This window comes from Psittacula echo, assembly GCF_963264785.1.
Source record: "Psittacula echo genome assembly, chromosome: 1".
NCBI classification, from domain to species: Eukaryota; Metazoa; Chordata; class Aves; order Psittaciformes; family Psittacidae; genus Psittacula; species Psittacula echo.
Window position 1 is genome coordinate 92,217,524 of NC_137735.1, and position 19,558 is coordinate 92,237,081.

The 19,558-nt window shown below is 40.4% G+C and overlaps 1 protein-coding gene across 1 annotated transcript in view; it reads right to left on the reverse strand.

Annotated features, from left to right (window-relative positions):
• Positions 1–9,455, reverse strand: part of STAB2 (stabilin 2) — a gene marked incomplete at both ends in the record, with an annotated part of 81,705 nt that extends 72,250 nt beyond the window's left edge. Inside the window, 4 exons of the mRNA XM_080609595.1 lie at positions 300–385; positions 4,344–4,459; positions 5,334–5,467; positions 9,372–9,455. Of these exons, the coding sequence (XP_080465721.1) occupies positions 300–385; positions 4,344–4,459; positions 5,334–5,467; positions 9,372–9,455 (420 nt within the window). The remainder of the gene's footprint in view (positions 1–299; positions 386–4,343; positions 4,460–5,333; positions 5,468–9,371) is intronic.
• Positions 9,456–19,558: the final 10,103 nt, after the last annotated feature.

Sequence of the window (19,558 nt, forward strand, 5' to 3'; positions counted from 1 at the left end):
AAGTTGTAAGTAATAGCACACTCTAAGGAAAAAAAAAATAATAGAGGAGCTCAAAACACCTGAGTGAGGAAGGCAAGACAGAAGGACTTTGTAATAATTTCATCCAAACATGCTTAAGTCAGTAAAAATAATAGTGTGAACATTATTTGTCCAAAACAAGCAAAAAATGAACTTCAAACAGATTTTCTCAACTGTTTCTGAAATACTTAACTTTAATCTATTTATGCAATGGAATATGCAGTATTTTTTAGCAGAACTTACATGTGATTATGTTTTTTCTTTTAAAATAAAGGATGTACCTGACAAGTGCATGTTCCATTCCCATTTATACCCTGGGAGCAGCGTCCTCTCCTGTTGCATGGTGATGCAGCTCCTCCTGGACATGCTAGAAATGACAATGTTTAAGCCATCAGTCAGCTCACTCTGATTCTTATGGTCCCCTTGCAGATTAGGGGTAACAACTTTGGGGGCTGCAAGCATTTGGGCCAGACAGGGACCTCAGGTGACAGCTGCTGTTTTGCAGCTGCCCAAATCTCTTAATGAGAATCTCAGCTTCAGCAGAGACCATCACCTCCTGTGATCTGGGAACTTAAGCTAGTGACCGTAATCAAAGGATTGCACAAAAATAGTTTTCTTATTCTAAAATACCATATTGATTTTGTCCTGATTGATCCACCTCTATCTGCAGACAGTCTAAACTGTTAGAGTGGATGTAAGTGGAGTTCACCTGACCACTTCTTTTGTATATTAATACAACTCTGATTGAATATTTGCTGCCAGAATTATATTTGATAATAAGTTAGAGTTTAAGCCTTTTTATTTTCCCCACAAATTGCATTTACGTGGGAATTTTTTCCTTTTCCCCTCTACCTCCTATAAGACTGTGATATTTGATTCAGATAATCTTGGAAATGGGAATTTGGGTATCTCATACCTATTTCTGTCCAAGGGGCTGTGGTCGCTAGTAAAACCTCTGTGCCAAAGATGTGCTATTCTTTTCAGATCCTCTGGTGCTAAAACCATGATTATAGGCAGTGGTACGCCAAGTGAGACAGAGTCTGACTAAAAACCCCAACCAGCAGGAGAGAAGAAGAAACAATGATGGTATTTTCAAATCAAAATAGTTTAATTTTTAGCTGAAATTGTTCAATATTCGCATTTTTACTGAAAGGTTGCCTATAGGAAAACCACATTACAATAATTTTTAGTCAGACTGTTCTGTCAGGCTTTTCTCCCTGTAGTGATATCCTTTATTTTTTATAGTGGTGCAGCCTCTCCATGAAAATTATTTTTAAATCCCTTCCATAAGCCCTTCTTTCCTGTAACTGAAGTTCCCATTAGGTACCATAATCCTGATGCAGGCCGTATCAAACTCCTACTGATCACACAGGTTCTCTGTGGTAGATTTATTGCTTATAAAGAGACTTAGTTTGTTCTGTGTGGGTGGAGATGGGCAACACTGGATTTACGCTTCCGCTGAGTAACTTAATCCTGATTCAGAGTGTTTAAGTGATTCGGAAGTTTTCATGACGGTGATGAGCAAATGAGCAGATGCTATATGTATACACCTAATTTTAGTGAATGCTTTGGCTTTATACCAATCTATTGATATTTCTTAATTACTTAATGATGACTCCATAAGGCCTGTTGGATTTGAGTAAGCTTCTTGTGAAAAAACAAGAAATCTAAAGATGAAAATTTTAGTGCAACTTCTCATACATGCTGAAATGATTTATTAAGAATTGACATGAAATAACCAGAAATGAGGTAAAGTAATAACTACATGTACTTTAATCTTTAAGGTGGCTTTTAATGAATCTTGTTTTCTGGCTACCCTGTGATAGCTACATCTCATCTTTAGCACTGACAAAGGTGCAAGCTGTTTAATATTTCCTCTGAACAGGAACAATTTTACCTGCACCAGTGCTTTTATTGAAGGTGCAAAGACAGAGAAAACTCAGAGTTTATGGTATAGTTTCTAGAAAAGGATTCTGTAAAACTGCTGACAAAGCAAGGGGGTTTTTTTTTGCCATTGGCATTCATTGAGCTTCCTCTTGTCTTCACTATCTCTTGTCACTTGTTTTGATACCAGCACCAAGGGACAGCTCTATCAGAAGTTTAGCAAATTACTATACTGTTCTATGAGTTTGACCAGGCAGATAAAGCTCTTCCTCCAGCTGGCAGCGCCGCAGGAGGCAGCATCAGGACACTGGAGTGATCCTGGCACAGTCTCTTGCTGCTTGCTACCCTGGTGCTGGGGACAACTGAGTCCCTTGCTTTTGTTGGGGATGTTCTTCAGAAGGTAGTAGGAAAGAGATGCTTCTGCTTAGCTCTTAGAGCTGTCAGAGTATGAAGGCAAAATCTTTATATCTAGGCAAAAAACCTCAAGTCTTTCAAATTTTTGCCTCATGGAGTTTAATTTAGCACTTCCCCAAGTGTTATCAAATGCAGCCTCTTGGATTACTTCTCTTCACCTGGCTCCCTAAAGGCTGGAACAATGGGTAGAACTTGTAAAGCTGTATTTTTGACTGTATAATTTCACAGAACTAGGTTTATTATCTTTTCTTTTGGCCTTTTTTTTTTAATTTTTAAAATTTTTTATTTTATTATTCTCACAGTGCTTTCTATTCAGTTGCTCATACCATGCACCTTTCAGTTGGTACTCAGGCTTCTCTTTGGAACCATGCAAATATTTGTTCAGAGTGGGGACCTGAGCTGGCGTAGGGAGTAGTTCCTGATGAAGCCCATCAGTTAAACATATGGGACATCTGAGCTCCACCAGCTGTGATATCTGTGGTTGGAAGATACTGGCAGTGTTAAAAGGCTGTGCTCTTTTCCTCTGGACCTTTCTTCTCCTGTACTTCTCCCTTTTTCCTTGATGCCTCTTTACAGAGGGTTGAATGTGTGGCTGGTTGGCTTGGGGCTCTTCGTGGTGAGGGAAGGGGACAAAACATCTGTCATTCACACTGTGTGTTTCAGTGTGTGATATCGTTGAGGAAGTCGGAGTGCTGTTTAAGACCTAATTTTGTCACTGCCATCAGATGCTAAATGTGAAGTAAGCCCCCAGTCAGGGATTTTTCTCTGGCCTCAGGAAGGACTGCTTTCCTCCAAACACTGCAAGGCGTGCCATATGCTCTTAGAGAGATTGTGATAATGCAAAGAGCTATTTTCTTCCTCCAAATGACAGCAGAAACAATGCTGAGACCTTGATTCTTTGCTTTTTGGGGCCAGGAAGTTTGGCCAAAGGAAGAGAGGTTCCTTGCTTCTGCAGCCTCCTGCCTGCAGTGGTGCAGGCAAGACTCTAGCTCAGGGGAAGTGAGCTCTGCCCCTCATATGGCCTCTCAGAGCAGCCTGAAGTATGGGATGATGGTCACATGTAGCCTTCCTCCTACTGCGAACTGAAGCTGCATTTGGTGGAAAGGTGATAAATCACTACACAAGTGGTTATCTTCAGATGAAGACAAGACCACACACTATGAACTCAGCTATTTGCCTATCTTTTCTATAGAAGTAGCTGTTGGGGTTTGATTGTTTTGCTTTAGTAGATAAATGAGTGGTATTTTAATCATAGCTTGGGCTAAAACTATATGTTTCTGTTTGTTTTGTGGACAAAGGGACTTCGCAGTTATTGAACCAGACCTTAACCCCATTAACTAAACAAGGAAATGCTTCGTCTGGGCAGGGAAACTTCCTCTGTGGGTCTTGATGCCCACTTCAGTAGCCTGAGGTCTGATGCACATGTGGAGTTGCTGAAAGACTTTTCCTGAGGAAGGGGCAGCAAAAGGAGAGGCACTCCTGATTACCCCTGCTTCAGTAATGCCTTCAGCATTTGCTGGTGGCAAAAAAGTTGGGAGAGAAAATTTTTCGGGTTGAGCTGAAAGAAAAGACCCTCACTGCCCAAAAAAAGTAAAGAACTAAAGAGATATGAAAATATTTCAGATACAGATGAGGGTATTTTTGACCTAAGATAAAACATTTAAACATGAAATTTGAAAAATTTACATTTTAAAATCCATTGTGGGGATCCTCCAAATGAGAAGTAATTTTACAAGCATTGACAGAAAGGATTTGTTTTGAAAATCTCAAACCCAAGAGGGTTCCTTAATATTTTTTTTGTTTTTTGTAATTTTTCTTTTTAAATGAAGTTTTGAATATGTGTTTTCCCCCAAATCCTCTAAGTTTTGTCTGAAAACTGCTGTTTACTTCTACTCCTATAATATGCTCTGAGGAGCAAACTTCTCATGGCAATAGTTGCTGAGAAGAAGAAAAATCACTGCTTTGCTTCTACAGAAATATTATAAGAAAGTGCAAACCCAATACCCTAAATCACAAAAAGAGCTCACCCATGCAGTCTGGGCCCCAGCGCCCCTGGCAGCACTCAGGTTGTTCAAATTCCTTCACACAGTGATGCCGACATCCCGGAAAAGAAAGTGTGTGTGTTTTGATGTCTAAATAATACCTGAGGAAAAGAATTTGGAGTTGCTTTAAAGTACTTGAAAGCCTGCTGTGGGGAAAAGTGAAATTCTTAATCTCTGTGTCAGGCAGGAGAGCTTTAAACTTAGTTGTATTGGCCCACCTTTTTTTTCCTCATTAAAACATACATCACACATCAAGGCCTAAGAAGATCTTTGGAGCTGTTTCTTTTGCCATAGGATATTTTTTATTTGATTTCTTTTTTATTTTCTCTTTTTTCCCCCTCATTTCTGCAACCTAACTGCAGCAGTTTTCTCTAAATATTGATTTGAACCAGTTTGTAAAAAAAATTTAATATCAAGGTTCTTTAAGTATGAGGTAACCTCAAAACAGTTACATTTCCCTTAAAATATTGGATTTTTTAAAAACTTTTTTTTTTTATAATTTTCAGTATGAAAGGCAAGATTTCAATTTTTTTGGAGACATTCCTTCCTGCTTTTCACCCCCCCACACCTCCCCAGTCTGGCAGTTTGAAAAATCTGTTATTTATATGATAATATATGATAATATGATATGAATTATATATCAGTATAATTTATATGATAATATATATCTGTCATGATATTGATATATAATTCATATCAGGTATGCAGAATAAACAAATAAATGATTTTATGATATCACTCAAAAGAATATCTGATAGGCCATTGACAGCAATGTTTATTTTCCTCTTACACCATTTGCTGATTAATTTTAGGCTTGAATTAGTCTGAGTAAAGCTTTAGTTCTGGTGTTGGTGAGGCCAATGGTAAATGTTCCTTAAGAAAATCACATAGAATAGAGCATTTTTTATATGAATTAACATTTTTTAATTGATGGAGAACAATATTCTTGAAGCAAAGCTCTGACAGAAGAGATACCTGCAGTCTGGTATTCCAGTCCCGTTGGTAATTTTGGTGTAGCCAGCAGGGCACTGGGTTTCGAGGTTTAAAGAGCAAGGCGCACATTCAGTTTTCATTCGAATGAGCAGCTTTTGATCACATCGCTTCTTCATCTGTAATAGGAGAAGATTAATTAAAAAGGAAGAAGTTCTCTCTGTTGGTTCAACTCTGTCCTCAGTAGCATTGCTGAAAAATGACAAATTTAATTCAGCTTTGTTCCCACTAAACCACATATCAGGGCTTTGCAGTAGTCTCCTCTGCACAAAATATATCCAACCACTGAAGGATAAACCCTTCTAAGTGTTATATTTCTCTTGAGAATGCTTTGTCAGCAAATGCTAAGTTCAGCAGACTTGAAAGCTGGGTTACTGAGACAGCATCATTCTGCAGAGTGTCAGTTCTGAAGCTCATGCCCCTTGCTGTGGAGATTCCATTTTCACAAATGCAAACCTGACAAACGACTTGAGAAGGTCACAAAAAAGAGAAAAGGCTTAGGGTGTTGTCACAGCAGTGGCATTTTATTCTGTGGTTGTAGAAGTAATAGGTTTGAAAATGTCTATATACAAAAAATAGTGTTTCTTTCCTACTACTAAAACAGTTGACCTGTTTTAGAGCACAAAGTCTTTGCTGAACTTCATCTAATGTTGGCTTCATCCTCTTTCATCCTGGTGAGTATTTGTGGAATTAAGCTTATAATTCACAAATGGGGAAAAATGATCTAATGCAAACTATGACCTTTAAAAACCAACAACAAGTAATAAATGAAATCATCATTCTTGGAGAGGAAGTAGTGTGAAGTGCTCCTTTTTCTATTCCAAGATGATAATTTGTCCAGTATGGACCTGCTTAGCTAGTCTTACTCAAGCAATATTGGCTATGAGAGACTTCCTATCTGACACAGTAGAATTGAAATTAACTTTTTGAATGTAATTCCAGTTACGCGGTTGAGCAGTCAATTAAGTCTGAATCATTACCAGGCCAATGTGAGGAAATGTTTAATGTTTATCTCTAAATACTCTACCTGCCCACTGTGTGTGTGTGTGTGTGTATGTGTGTATGTATGTATGTAGGGCCAATTCTAGAAGCATCATCCATTTAAAAATGTTCATATATATTAAGCACAGAAGCACAGAATCATTAGGATTGGAAGGGACCTCTGGAGATCATCTGGTTTAACCCCCTTAATAATAGTTAATAGTTGTCTGTGGATGTTCTACATATTTTTCCAGATTATAAAGCCAGAAGGACGATCATACTAGAGGAGCATAATTCAGGATAACGGAGCTTCTTGAATGAAATTTAGTTTGAAAAACAAGACTTTTTAGAAAACTCCCATTTGATTTGGAAATGGTTAGTTGTGGAGAAACAAGCTGTGGTGTGTTGCTTCAGTTGTAATTTGTCTTTGATGGTTTTGCTTCAGTCTCCAGCCGTTGCTCTTTGTAGCTTGCATGACAGATAGGAATCTGTTCTGTTACAGAGTTTACTACTCCTTTCTTATGAATACTTAAAGTTATCTCTCAGCTCCCCCTTGGAGCCAATAGCCCACCTGGATGAGGAGTGTCAGACCCAACATTTCTGGGCAATTCCTGTTTGCAGGAATGGGCCCTGCACACTCTCCCTTCAAGGTCTTCTCTGTCCCCTGCCTTGCCAAATTGACCATTAACACTTTGTGCAGCACCACCATGCTAGGATCTTCAGGTCCTTTGCTATGCAGGGTGTGTTCCAAGTCACCACTTTGGAGGATGGAGCCATTGCAGCGCTGTTATGTGTTGCTCAGTGGATATTCCCAGTTTTGGAATCTGTTCAGGGATTCCCAGAAAACGTGCACAATTGCAACCCTGTGCTGTCCAGGTATTACTGGACCTTCTGGGCACATGTGGGATGCTGCAGCCTCTTTGCAGAAGCTCATGGCTGGCCTGGGTGGGTAGACTGGCACATTGGGCAGGATTTGGGCAGCCTGGTAGTCCCAGATGAAGCCCTCACCCCAACAGTTTCTCCTCTTGTTAGTTACCTTTCCTTCAATGTTTGCCATAGCAGCACATTTTAGTAGTGAAGATTGTGAGGATGTATCACAGACACTGATATGGAGATCAAATTTCATGAGCTCTGAGACACTCCATTTAATAGTCATCACCCAGCTATAAGTATATTTCAACATCAATTTAGTAGTCAATTTTAGTCTTTAGAAATGTGCTGTTGAAATCTGATTTTGGTAACATTCAAGTATTTGAGTAGTGAAACCTTTTTCTGTTGCATAGATGCATTTCAGGTGTCTTTGAAATAAAAGTAAGGCCTCTTTACAGATGTGAGGATAATGTGGATACAGCTTGAGCAGAATGTAGCAAAGCAGCAGCGAGCAGTTCCATACTGGCAGGACTGAGCAGCCTCCCTGCCCTTTCAACAGAGCCCAGTGCTGGTGGGGCACTGGACTGATCTGGCTTTTTGGGCCTCAGGTCTATGGTAGCTCCCACATACTCAAACCAGAGCATCTCCGCACCTTGCTTCCCATCCAAAACCACCTCACAAGGCACCAACACAAGGTGGCTTGAACACTTCAAGCCTTTCAAAATACTGGTGCTCAGCACTAGTGCAACCACCTTAACAGCCCATCGTTAGTGATAGCACCAGAGCAAGAACCAACATAGCATTGAATGTGAAGTCTAGGCACCTTAACTCACATGATCATTTCCACTGAGTCATATTGCTACTGTTAATATTGAATAATCATAAACTCAAGAATGTCGGCTGATTTTTCTGAATCTTTAACCAAGTGTGATACTAAAGCCCTGCTCCTTGCAGGTGCTTGTATAAGTTATTATGAGTCTGAGGCCAGATAACCAGCTGAGCTTGTAGGATATTCAGATTCAGAAGTGAATAAACTGTTGGTGTTTCAGTGCCTGAAATTATCTAATTGCAGAAGCTGTCATTGAAAAGGCACCCTGCAAAACTTCCTTTTTTGAACAAAAAATTTAAAGAGATTTTTGAAAAGTAAAATCTAAATAAAAATAAGTTATACCCTTTCCCTACCACTAGCTATAAAATGCTGTTTGTTTTGGAATGGTGGGGTTATTTCCACTTTCTTCCATTTCCTCTTCCCTTTTTGCTTAGGGAAGCTGAAAGAAGGTAATTCATTAGTGGCTCTGTTTTTAGAGACAGAAATAGGTTTAACGCATATCCCAGCACTTGTTTGTACTTTTCAAAGTATTTTTCCATTTAAAAACCCCAACCAAACAAATGACAGCAAAAAAATAACCTGAGTGGCTTTCCTTCCCCTCCTAATTTCTCCCTGTCCTTTTGTTTCCTCTTCTGCAAGTGTTCTTTCTCTAGATCACAGTAATTTAAAGCCTCATGTTGTGAGACAGTTTGGATGAGTGAATGTCTCCTTATTGAGCTCCTGGTTCAGATTTGTAAGCCAACACTTTCTGCCTCCGTTGAAGGGTGGTGAAAATAGAATTTGTGAAATTCCACAGATCCATAAGATTCGTACATGACAAATGTACCACTTCCCAAAAAGTTTACAAATCTTTTACTTTAATTCATAACTTTGTACAATTATTTCCAGTCGTTCAATTCCTTAGAATTTTTTCCTACCTATCTGAAATAGTTTTTCCTCCTTATGCTTAGTAGATTTGATAATTTTCACTATGGAAAAAATTCTGCTTTAATCTTCTGATTTATCTGAAATTCTGATAGTTCTATTGCTTTCAATGAATGTATCAGCTACAGTCTTTTGCCACATTTCCCATTTTTTAGAGACCTTTTCAGTGTACTCATGACATATCCTTTAAGCCAAATTCTCATGTGGAATGAAGAGATGCATTTCTGTTATGTCAGAGGACTGAGTTACAGAGGTCTTAGTTTATAATTCAGTGCCATATGCATCAGCGACTGTTAAAATGGGTTTTTCTTCTGTAAGATACAGTATCTGATAACTGTTCTCTCTACAATAGTGAAACCACCCCCACCCTTATACAGACATATAGTAATTCCTTACTTAAATAAGAAGCTGCTTCTTACCTCATCTGGGACTTGTGATGTCAAACACAGTTTCACTACAGCCAAAAGAGCCAAAAAGAATAAAATAACTGAATTTCTTTCCATTGTGAAGAATTGGATTTTTTTTCTTCAGAGCCTCCCAGACATGCACACTAAAACTCTGATGTCAAGTGATTGTTTGTTAGAGGTGCTATTTCTTCTACATTCTTAGGAAAATTATTTAAAGGGACTCTTGTCTTCCTGGAGGAAAAATGAGTGAAGGATACAGCATGCGGAGCTCGCCTGTAGGCAGGAAAAATTCCAAAACGCAGAGTATTTGCTGCAAGTTTTCACTACAGAGCTGAATAAACCCTTCCTAATTGAATGACAGGATATCCTGACAGGACTCTGTTCCTTTATCCCTCTCTCTGAAGCTGTTGACAGTACAAAACCGAGGACACTGAACTGTTATGACAGAAGATGTTTTCTTCTTTTGGGTGGGCATGGATAGGGGACTGTGTTTGCTATCATTGCAGTTGTCCAGCTAATCTAAGGCAGAGCAAAAGATCTCTGAATGTTGGCTTATCAGCCCTAATAACATAGGGCTGATATCCCCTGAATGTGGTTCTGTAAGGAATGCTGCCTACTTTATCTCAGGAGGGCAAAAGAACATCTCCCAGTTTTGGTTAGGTGGACAAAAAAAAAAGGGGATTGTTTTTTTTCTTTTTGCTATTTTTCTCAAATCACTTTGACTGATTTCCTGGAGCCAAGCAGAGGAAAATTAGCTCAGCCATGTTACTTGCATATGATTGGAAGGGATGAGCAGACAGTAATTTTGAAATGCCTAAAGCAAGACGGTTTCTCTTAGAGCTGTTCAGCTCTTTTCTAGTGCTGCTCTTTGTTTCTCTCATGTCTTAAATACCTAATAATTTGACTGCCTTTGCTTTATGCCCCTGACATTATAATTTTTCAGTCATTTGAAGGCACTCCATAAGGATGCCTTAATACAAAGTTGTGCTTTGAAGCCATGTTAAGATTTTGAAGAGCCCACAGAGGATGTAAACATTGTACTTTCCCCCAGATTCCTACCTGTGGTGATGGCTAGATGGTGCATTCACCACACGTTATGCTTGATGCAGTTGTACTCTGTTATCTTGCACTCGGTATTGTTTTCTTAAGGAACTCAGTAGTGATAGATATATAATACACGAATTCATCTAGTTTTATTATATGTTCTAACTGAATACTGCAGATTTGCTGGTAGGAGATGGCGGGGCAAGATGTTTCCTGCGCGCTCATCAGATCCTGTTCCTTTCTGCTATACGATAAGGAAAGTAAATCATTTCTTGTTTATGCAGACAAGATAGCAGCCAGAGGTTGCGATGTACATGCTGACGGTACACATGGCCATGAGGAGTGCCATTTCTCTTTCCTGAGGTCGAGGCCTTTCACGTTGCTTTGGGTTTGCATACAATGTACAATCTGGTCTGGCGGAAGGAATGGCTCAGGTTTTTCTCCAAAAGAGCAGAATCCTGGAGGATCTCTCCCATGTGGTGATAGCTGGTGGCCACATCCTGTTCTTCTTGGGATGTTTGGGAGTAAAACTTACCCTCCCTCTTCTGCAGCTGTGCCTTATTGGAGTATGGGCAGGGTGGCCCTCTAGGCAAGGTCTGTGCTACCTGAGCTAGACACGGTTGCCTGGTCCTTGCATATATGATGGCAGGAGCTGACAGCTTCTGCAGCAGCTCGAGGTCAGCTGGGTTTCTTGCCTGTTGCCACTTCAGACAGTGCAGTGTTGAAAAGAACTGTAAATCAAGCACGTCCCTTTCCTGTCCTGTAGATTGAGATAAAAAGCAACACACATCAGCTCTCTTGTTATCTGCTGTTACCTCCCGTATAGGCATTTGTGTGAAGTAAACCCTTTTTCCCTTTCCTTCCTCTCCCTTCATGTCTGAGTGCTTGCCTCCCCGCTAACTGCCATGATGAACTCTTTCCTTGCTCCAAAGGGACGGGCCACCCTTTCCTTTCCTTGGAGAATGGTTTTTAACTTGTTCATGGGGGTTAAAAAAGAATATTAGAGAATTTACTAGGGAATAAAAATAAAGAATAGTAAAGAATTACTTCCTTAGATTAGACATTAGGAAGAAATTTTTCACTATGAGGGTGGTGAGGCACTGGCACAGGTTGCCCAGAGAAGCTGTGGCTGCCCCATACCTGCCACTGTTCAAGGCCAGGTTGGATGGGGCTTTGAGCAACCTGGTCTAGCGGAAGGTGTCCCAGAAATACAGGCTAATCTGTCACTTGGCACACTCCTGTTATCTTGCTGCATTTACAGCTCATTGGAGACCTTCACGCTCTTGCATTTCCTACTCTTACGTTTTCGTGGCTTTAGCAGGATATTTTATTTTAGCTTTGTGTTGTGCCTCTTTCTGTGTCCAGCTGGAGTGGCGGAGAGGTCTTGGATCTCTGGTTGCTGTAAGAAGATGAAAATTTTGGAAGCCTTAGACAAAAATATTAAACCACAAACTTGTCTGTGGAGTTGGTCCCCTTGGGGTTTTTTAAATAATGATTATACAGGTGATGGAAGTGAGAGCAAGGAATGTGGGAGGACTGGACATGGATACACCTAAAAGCTGGGATCTATTTGATGGAGCTGGGAGTATCCCGGCCACTTGGATGCTCCCTGTCTCAGCTGCTAGTCACCTTTGTACCTCTGAAAACAAGCAGCCTGATGAAAAAGCTTAGTAAGAGTCACTGTGTGTGCTATAATGCTGCAAATACCACATGGTGCGGCATACACTTGTGTGTCCTGGCTTTCCTCCGCTCTGCTACTGCCTTGCTGGACTGGATACTTCTACTTTAAGCAGATATGAGCTGGTTGCCTTTTTACTTTCTTCATTCGCTTACTGCCTCTCTCGAAGTTGCTCCTTCTGTTTCTGTGCTGGAAATGTCAACCAACCAGAGAAAATGGTTCATTTATGTAGGTGTTCTTGAAATCAATTTTTACTGCTGCAGCTTACTTCAGGGTTTGTTTTAGTTGGTTTTTCTCAGAAGCTAGCATCTGGCACAGGAGGTCAGTTTGAAAGTAAACAAAAACCAGTGGAGATACAAACATGATGGTTGCTGCACTCACTTTCTTCTACATCGTTCTGATGGCCACATAATTTCTTGCATTTTTTAAAGTTTCAGTTGATTATTTACTATATGATTCATGTTGTGTATCGTTCCCCTAAACTTTCTGAATGTGAAACTCTCAACCTGAGACAGCTGAGCAGCCTACGATGAGCTCTCAGAGACTCATACAAAGCTCAGCCATTTCACAATCATATGATAAAAGCACCACTTTAGAGGAAGAAATAAAAAAGAAATATGACTGTTTTGAAGCACAGCACTCTTTGCAGCCTGAACATTCACGAGCTCTGCGTAATAAAAGCTGGAACTGCTTTTCCAGTATGTCCCACTCTATTGCTGCTCAGCTCCTCTGAAAAGGGAGAAGCTTCATTAGTGAGGTGTTAGAGAGTGCTAGCGACGAAGGCAGTCTTGAGCTACATTTAATATTCATAGTAATTTGAAAGTAAGCAGCAGAAAATAAATGAATTACTGTTTTGTTTTTTTTTTTACTGTATGTGGCTTCTGTTTTAGAGCCAGCCACAGCAGGAAAACTGTCCCAGGGGTGTTTGGATACGGTTTGAGGCTCCACATGTCTGAGGAAAGTCACTTTGCTCTTTGTTTGGAAACTGGCTAAAGCACCTTGCAGAGGGGTAGGAAGAGATAAAATGTGTTCAGAAGAAGAAAGCTTCCTAGGGGGAGGGAGGCTTTGGCTCTGCCAAGAGAAATGTCTGAATGCTAATTGTAGGTGGAAGGAGGGGGGCACAACCATCAAGTTGCCTAGGAGGAGGCTTGGGGTGGGGGGGGAATATTTGGGAAATACTGCCTTTGATTAACACAGTCTTAATTGGAACATAACAAAGAGATTGGAAAAAAAAAAAAGAAGTTTGGCAAGTTAAATCTTTCCAGTGCCGTACATCTGAAGAAGCCAACGGTGGCCTATGGAGAGTCTGAATGGGCAATGTGGAACATTCTAGGGGTGTGTAATTTTATCTGCGGGGTTATGACAGCCATCATTTTGAAAGATGGTGACTATCAGAACTAATTAATTCTCCAAGCCCATAGGATGCATTAAGATAGAGCTGCAGCTGGTATGCTGAGGAATGCCGCACGCCCGGCAGAGGCCATCGCTTTTATCAATGTTAATGAGGGAGAAGGCACAGACAGCTGATCTAAACCCAAATGCGTTCATGATGCATACAGCTGATGGCAATGCAGACTGCCAGTCAAGGGGTGGTCTTAGCCATAGATTAGATCCTCACAGTGGCCTCTTCAGCTTTCTTTCTTTCCTCTCTTTCTTTTTTTTCCTTTTTCTTTTTTGTTCTCAAAAGAGTCTTTCAGCTGGTGAAATTGTAAACAAAAGGCATTCTGGCTGAGGCTGTGGCAGAGAGGGCTTTGCTACGCAGACGTGAGGAGAGTTAGCACAGCGCTCACTTGGACAACGTTATTTACTACAACTTTTAAGGGGGTGTTAGGTGGGGGAGCTGTAAGGCTGAGCTTATAATCAGCACTGTGCTCTAAAGGGAGCAGCCACAAAGTCAGGGGCTGCTCATAGGTACGTCTGCTACCTTTCATGCTACAACAACATGTTGCTTAAGAAAATGAGAGTCATGCTCAAGCCATAGTAAGGCCCCCATGCCCTGTAGTTCCAGCAGGGTACAGGACTTTTGTCTTGATTTGTGGGAAGCATTCCCCATTTTCAGCTGGGAGACATTCAGGCCAAGATGTACAGGGGAGACGAAGCTATAGAGCTTCTGAATGGCAATGCCATGGGGATAAAGGGAAGGACTTAATAACCCATATCTGGAAATGTGAGTGACATTAAAGCCATCTTTGTGTCTCTGTCTCTGCTCTGCATCTCCTGCATTTTAGTTCTTGATAGACCATGCATGGACTCTGATCCCATGTTGCTGCCAGCTAATGGGCATGATAAAGGCAGAAGTTTGTCTTTTTTGAACACTGTGCCTCTTCCTGGTGATATAATGCTCTTCAGAATTATTAAATCTCATATTTAATGGAATATAAATAGAACACATTCCTTGCACAGATTCGGAATAAAATGAATCATAGTTATGAGCTGCTTGATAATTACACCAAAATAAACTTGTAGCTTGAATTAACATCTGCCCATTTGTGTAATGTCAGCATGGAAGAAGCTTCAGCTTTAAGATGCGATCAAAGGATATCGGAAACTAGGAACAAATAATGGGCTTATGCAAGATGAGAAAGTGTCTCAAATGGATGACAGTTCCCAAGCAAACCTATTTTGCAGTTTATAAACATCCAGACAGGAAGGAGACTGTGGTTGTTTGTATGTGTGTCTTGTACTTCAGCAGTTCTGCTAAAGTTGCAGTGTGCAAGGCCAAAATACCAGGAAAACCCTGAGGCTCCCAGATTAAGGATAGACAGAGGGATGTAGAGCATGAATTTCTGGTGCTGTAAATGTTACATTGATTTTTCCAACCCCATGGAAGATAAGCAGGACAGAGCAACACACATGTTTCACATCTTAGTGGTTGGCTGCAGTACAACTGGGTACGTTTGGAAACCCCAGGCCACCATAAGGTAAGGGAGCTTGTGGAGCTGGGGAAGCAGCAGAGGCTGTTATTACTATGGTGTTATTACCTGCTGACTTCCTTCCGTGCGTTAGACAATGCAGAGAGTTCGCTGTAATTTTGGCCTACGCAGAGCTTGTGTGCTTTCATAGTAATGCTTTTGTTTTGACTAGTCAGACTTGAACAAAGTTAGCTTAATATAGTTAATAATTTACTAGTAATAGAACAGAATTGCAGATAATGATGTGGAGCAATCAACCTTTGCTCAGGTTTTTTTTTTCCCCTTCCTTTTAAATGCAGCGTTTATAACATTATCCAAGTGTGCATGTTTATGGCTATAGTGAATTGCTTTCAGACAATTATCTTGTCTGAGAAAAGCCATCTCAAAATTTGCTTGAGAAAGAAAATCATTCAGAAGACAAGCTGGCATAATTTCCACAAATCAAATCACGCAATATTATCTTGTCTTCCTCTTTATGATATATAAACTTGCTGTGGTTTGCATCAGGCTACAGGGATCTGGTACATGCTGTGCTAGGTGGGTAACGCAGTGTGGGTATGCAGTGTGGTAATCCCTAAGCCAATAACCTAAGGGCAACAAATTGCCCACAGGGACATCTGATGTTGCTGGGAAGAGCCAAGTGTGGAGATGCCTGGCATGTGGTGGCTGGCTGAAGGCCAGTGAAGGTTGCAAACCACTGCCCTAAGAAACAGAGCTGGACTTGGGATAAGGAAGCTCAGGCTGCGTTTCTGGCTCTGTATCTTACAGATGTGGACGAGCTGCTCATCCCTTCTGCCTTGGCTACATCTTCTCTCCTTTCTGCCTTTTCTATAGCTTGTCTGCCTTTCATTATGGGTGTGTATCAGTGCCTGGAAAAGTGACACCTGGGAAGGGGATGTCTCCAGTGCAAGTCAATGTTGAAGCATAAAATGCAGTTTCTATGCCAGCATCCTCCATCCCTCTTCAGTTCAGTGCCTTTTCTGCTGCAGCCTGCTGGGACGGGCGGAGACACGTTTGAGCTTCCTACCTGTCATCTCCAGGGTGCGGCTTGCCTTGGTCGGGGGCTGTTCTGCAGGATGCCGGGGGCAGATAAGGGTCCCGGGATGGAGCCTAGGACCCTTCCTGAGGGACCACCGGAGGGCAGCAAAGCCCAAGCCACGGCTTCAACCCCCCCTCCGCCCAACACGCAGGGAGCAGCACTTCGAAGGGGCTTCTCGGTCCCCAAGACCACCTGCGAGAGCTGGGTCCTTGTGTAGGGAGCCCCACTGCAACCTAGAGGGGACACGCTGGGGCGTGAAAGTGGTAACACGTTTACATGATTGAGGTGTACTGATTTCCTAAAAATAGTCGGACAGCATGTGGGTATAAATAGATATATTAAAACTAAATGGTTTAGAAATACACATAGGTAGGAAATAAATGTATATGCATATAAAACAAACATATAAAAATACATAAAATAGAATAAATAGCTTAAATATCTAAAATATAGAAAAATATAAAAAACAGAAAACAAACATAAATACATACTATATAAATATAGAAACTATAAAAACAAATATATGGAAGTATACGAAATAAATATATGCATGTTCAATTGTGGCAATATTAAAATAGTGCATGGTTTTAATATGATGGAAAAATTTGGAAGCATTAATCGTGAGTCTTACTGTGTTCAGACAGTTGGGGGATACTTGTACTTCATGGGAGGTTTTATTTTCTGCTTCCATCATCTACTTCTCAATTTTCTTTCTTTCTTCCTTGAGAAATCTGAACTCTGCAGAAGCAGAGAAAGCAGGTACTACCCTATGAAAGAGACATAAGAACTCCACTGAATTTGAACTGATTAGTTCAATAGATGTTTCTAATGTTGTTATAGAACGAGTATGGAAAACTGGAAGCGTGAAAGTGGGGAAGTGAAAGAACTAGGGGCTTTCTCTCTCTCCAAAGGAAACAGGGACTGGGGGAAGCTGAGCCTAAACTCTCAAAATTCCTTAGGCAGAGTTCTTGCATCCTGCAGTGCATTGCTAAATATTTCCCCCACAAAATGTCTGCAAATTGCATTAACTACCCTGAATTCCAAGATGCTTCTGTCTAGTAGAGTCATTTAGGAGAACACCGTATGAGCCTTCCTAAGTGCCTCTACAGCGTTCAAGGAGCATCTGGATGACACTCTTAGTCTCGTGATTTAGTTTCAGGTAGTACTGTGAGGGGCTTTGGGAGTTGGACTCGATGATCCTTATGGGTCTCTTCCAACTTGAGATACTCTACAATTCTGTAATCTACTTGCAGAGAGTGCACAGGACATAAGCTAGAGGGGAGAGGATATATCCAGGCACCTGCACAAACATATGCTGCAACTCAAAACCTGAGCACCTAGGGAACTGTTCCCTTTCCCATGACTTCCACTGAGTTGTATATCCTCTATGAATAAAAAATTTGAGTGATTTCAAACACACAGGAACATCTACTGAAGTTCCATCTGAAAGAATCCACTTTGTACCTTGTGTGTTGAAGACTATGTTAGAAAGTTTACTGTTTTCTTACTGTGATGAGGTAAACATACAAGGATTCTTTCGGATTACACAAAAGGCATGGCAAGTAGGCCATACTTTGTGTTAAATACACTGGAAAGTCTAAATAAGCATAAAAATATAAAGTCAATGTTAATGCAATGAGATTAGGCTGAGCAGACATACGCAGGAAAACCTCTTCAAAGGTTTGTATGTGTTACAAAGCTCTGTACAGAAAGCACTCATGAAGAACTCTTCAAAATCCTAATCTGCAAACATAGGTAAGTTTTGGTTATGTCTAATGTAAAAACTCCACAACCTACAGTTTTGAAAATGTTAATGGAGAACTCAAGTATTTAGAAGTATGAAGAGTCCAGAATTAAGTGCTTTCCACAAGAGGATTATTCGGTTTAGCAATTGGAAACAGTAACATGAAGCACTAACGTGAAGAAAGGAAAAACTGGGTTATGTAGGGATCATAAATTCGTAATTTTCTAGCTGTTAAGGGCTTGATTTGTTTTCAAATTTTAAAAATGGAAATACTGTGGGGCTTTTTTAAAGCTTCTGATGATGTAATCAACTAATGTCTATTAAAAAAAGGATAAAAAAGGAAAAAGGCCCTTAAATGGAGCTTTAATGTAGTCATTTCAAGTCCACTGAGGTCATAAGCAACCGAAACAAGGTCTGATGATGTGAAAATCTAAGCAGGAACATTGTTAACACTTTGGCCCCTGTAACATCACTTGTCTTTGCAGACATATCTTTTTTTTGTCCCTGCCAGATAGTTTTCCAAGACTCTTACCCAGCACTGTATCTCTCTGATTGCAGAATTCAGGGATACACAAACTTCACCTTGTTTAATAGCATCAATATGCTAAGGTGAAATAAATGTTAGCTTCTGGTTTCATCTGCTGGTGGAAATCACCTTTGCTTCCTAAAAGACCAAATAGATAATTACAGACATGGCCTGCATATTTTAATGATAGAAAATCATTCGTATTACAAAAGTAGGAAGTGATATATGCGTGTGTGGAGTAAACAAAAGACTAAAAAGAGATAAAACGAATAGAGGTATTATGAAGCGTGTAGAGAGGGTGAATAGGAAATTCTTACATTTTCTTCTGTTGTAATTCTAGAGTAAGAGAATGTTTGAAAGAATTACCTTTAAAAAAACCTCCAAATAACATTATTTGTAAATAAGAGAAAAAACTTTTAGTCTTTTCTGCTGAGGTAACTTCTTGTTTTCTTATTGTCTAATTGTAGGCAGGTAAGTCTTTGTACGTCTTAGAAGTTCGTGTTTGAGGAGAACAAGACAGAAAGCTGTTTCACTGACCTATGCAGTATTCAGCTAGAATCTCTAAGAAGGAAATTCTTCTTTCTTGTAGAAAATATTTGATTTTTGAATAACCTTGCTTTGTTCCAAGTCAGAATGTAAATAAATAGTCACAGGTTGAGTTGAAGAAGTTTTACTGCAGAAAAAAATGAGAATGTTCACCTTTTTCTAACTTATTTGCTGGGTAAAGCAGCTGCCTGGTGTGCTGGACTCCTCAGTTGTGTAGTAGCTTGTCTCAAAGCCTGCTGAGGAGCAGAAAGGCTCAAAGCAGTTCAGGTGCCTGAACACCTAGCATCTAGTGCCTCTTTAGATGCCTATAGACCTTTAGGACTAGTGAGTGCTGTGGCTTTCTGGAGTAGCACCTGGCAGCCACATGAGATACCATAGACTTTTATAACAGTCTTCGACAATTGAAACAGACCCTATGGGCGTATGGCTCCAAGGAACTGGAAACCTGGAAGTATGAAAGACTGCAGAGTTTATGGGACTATGGAGGCGTGGGCCTAAGACAACCACAGGTATTTCCTGCCCAAGTCCCTATTAGGCAAAATTCTACAGAATTACAATTTTTAAGACTTAGATTTCCTTCTTCCTCACTTGTTTGGCTTCTACGGATCTACAAGTTGGGAGGCACAGGCTGCTTGGAGGTCCTGGATGCTGCAGAGATGGTAGACATGTTCTGAGGGAAAATCAAACTAATGCCTCGAAAACAATATCTT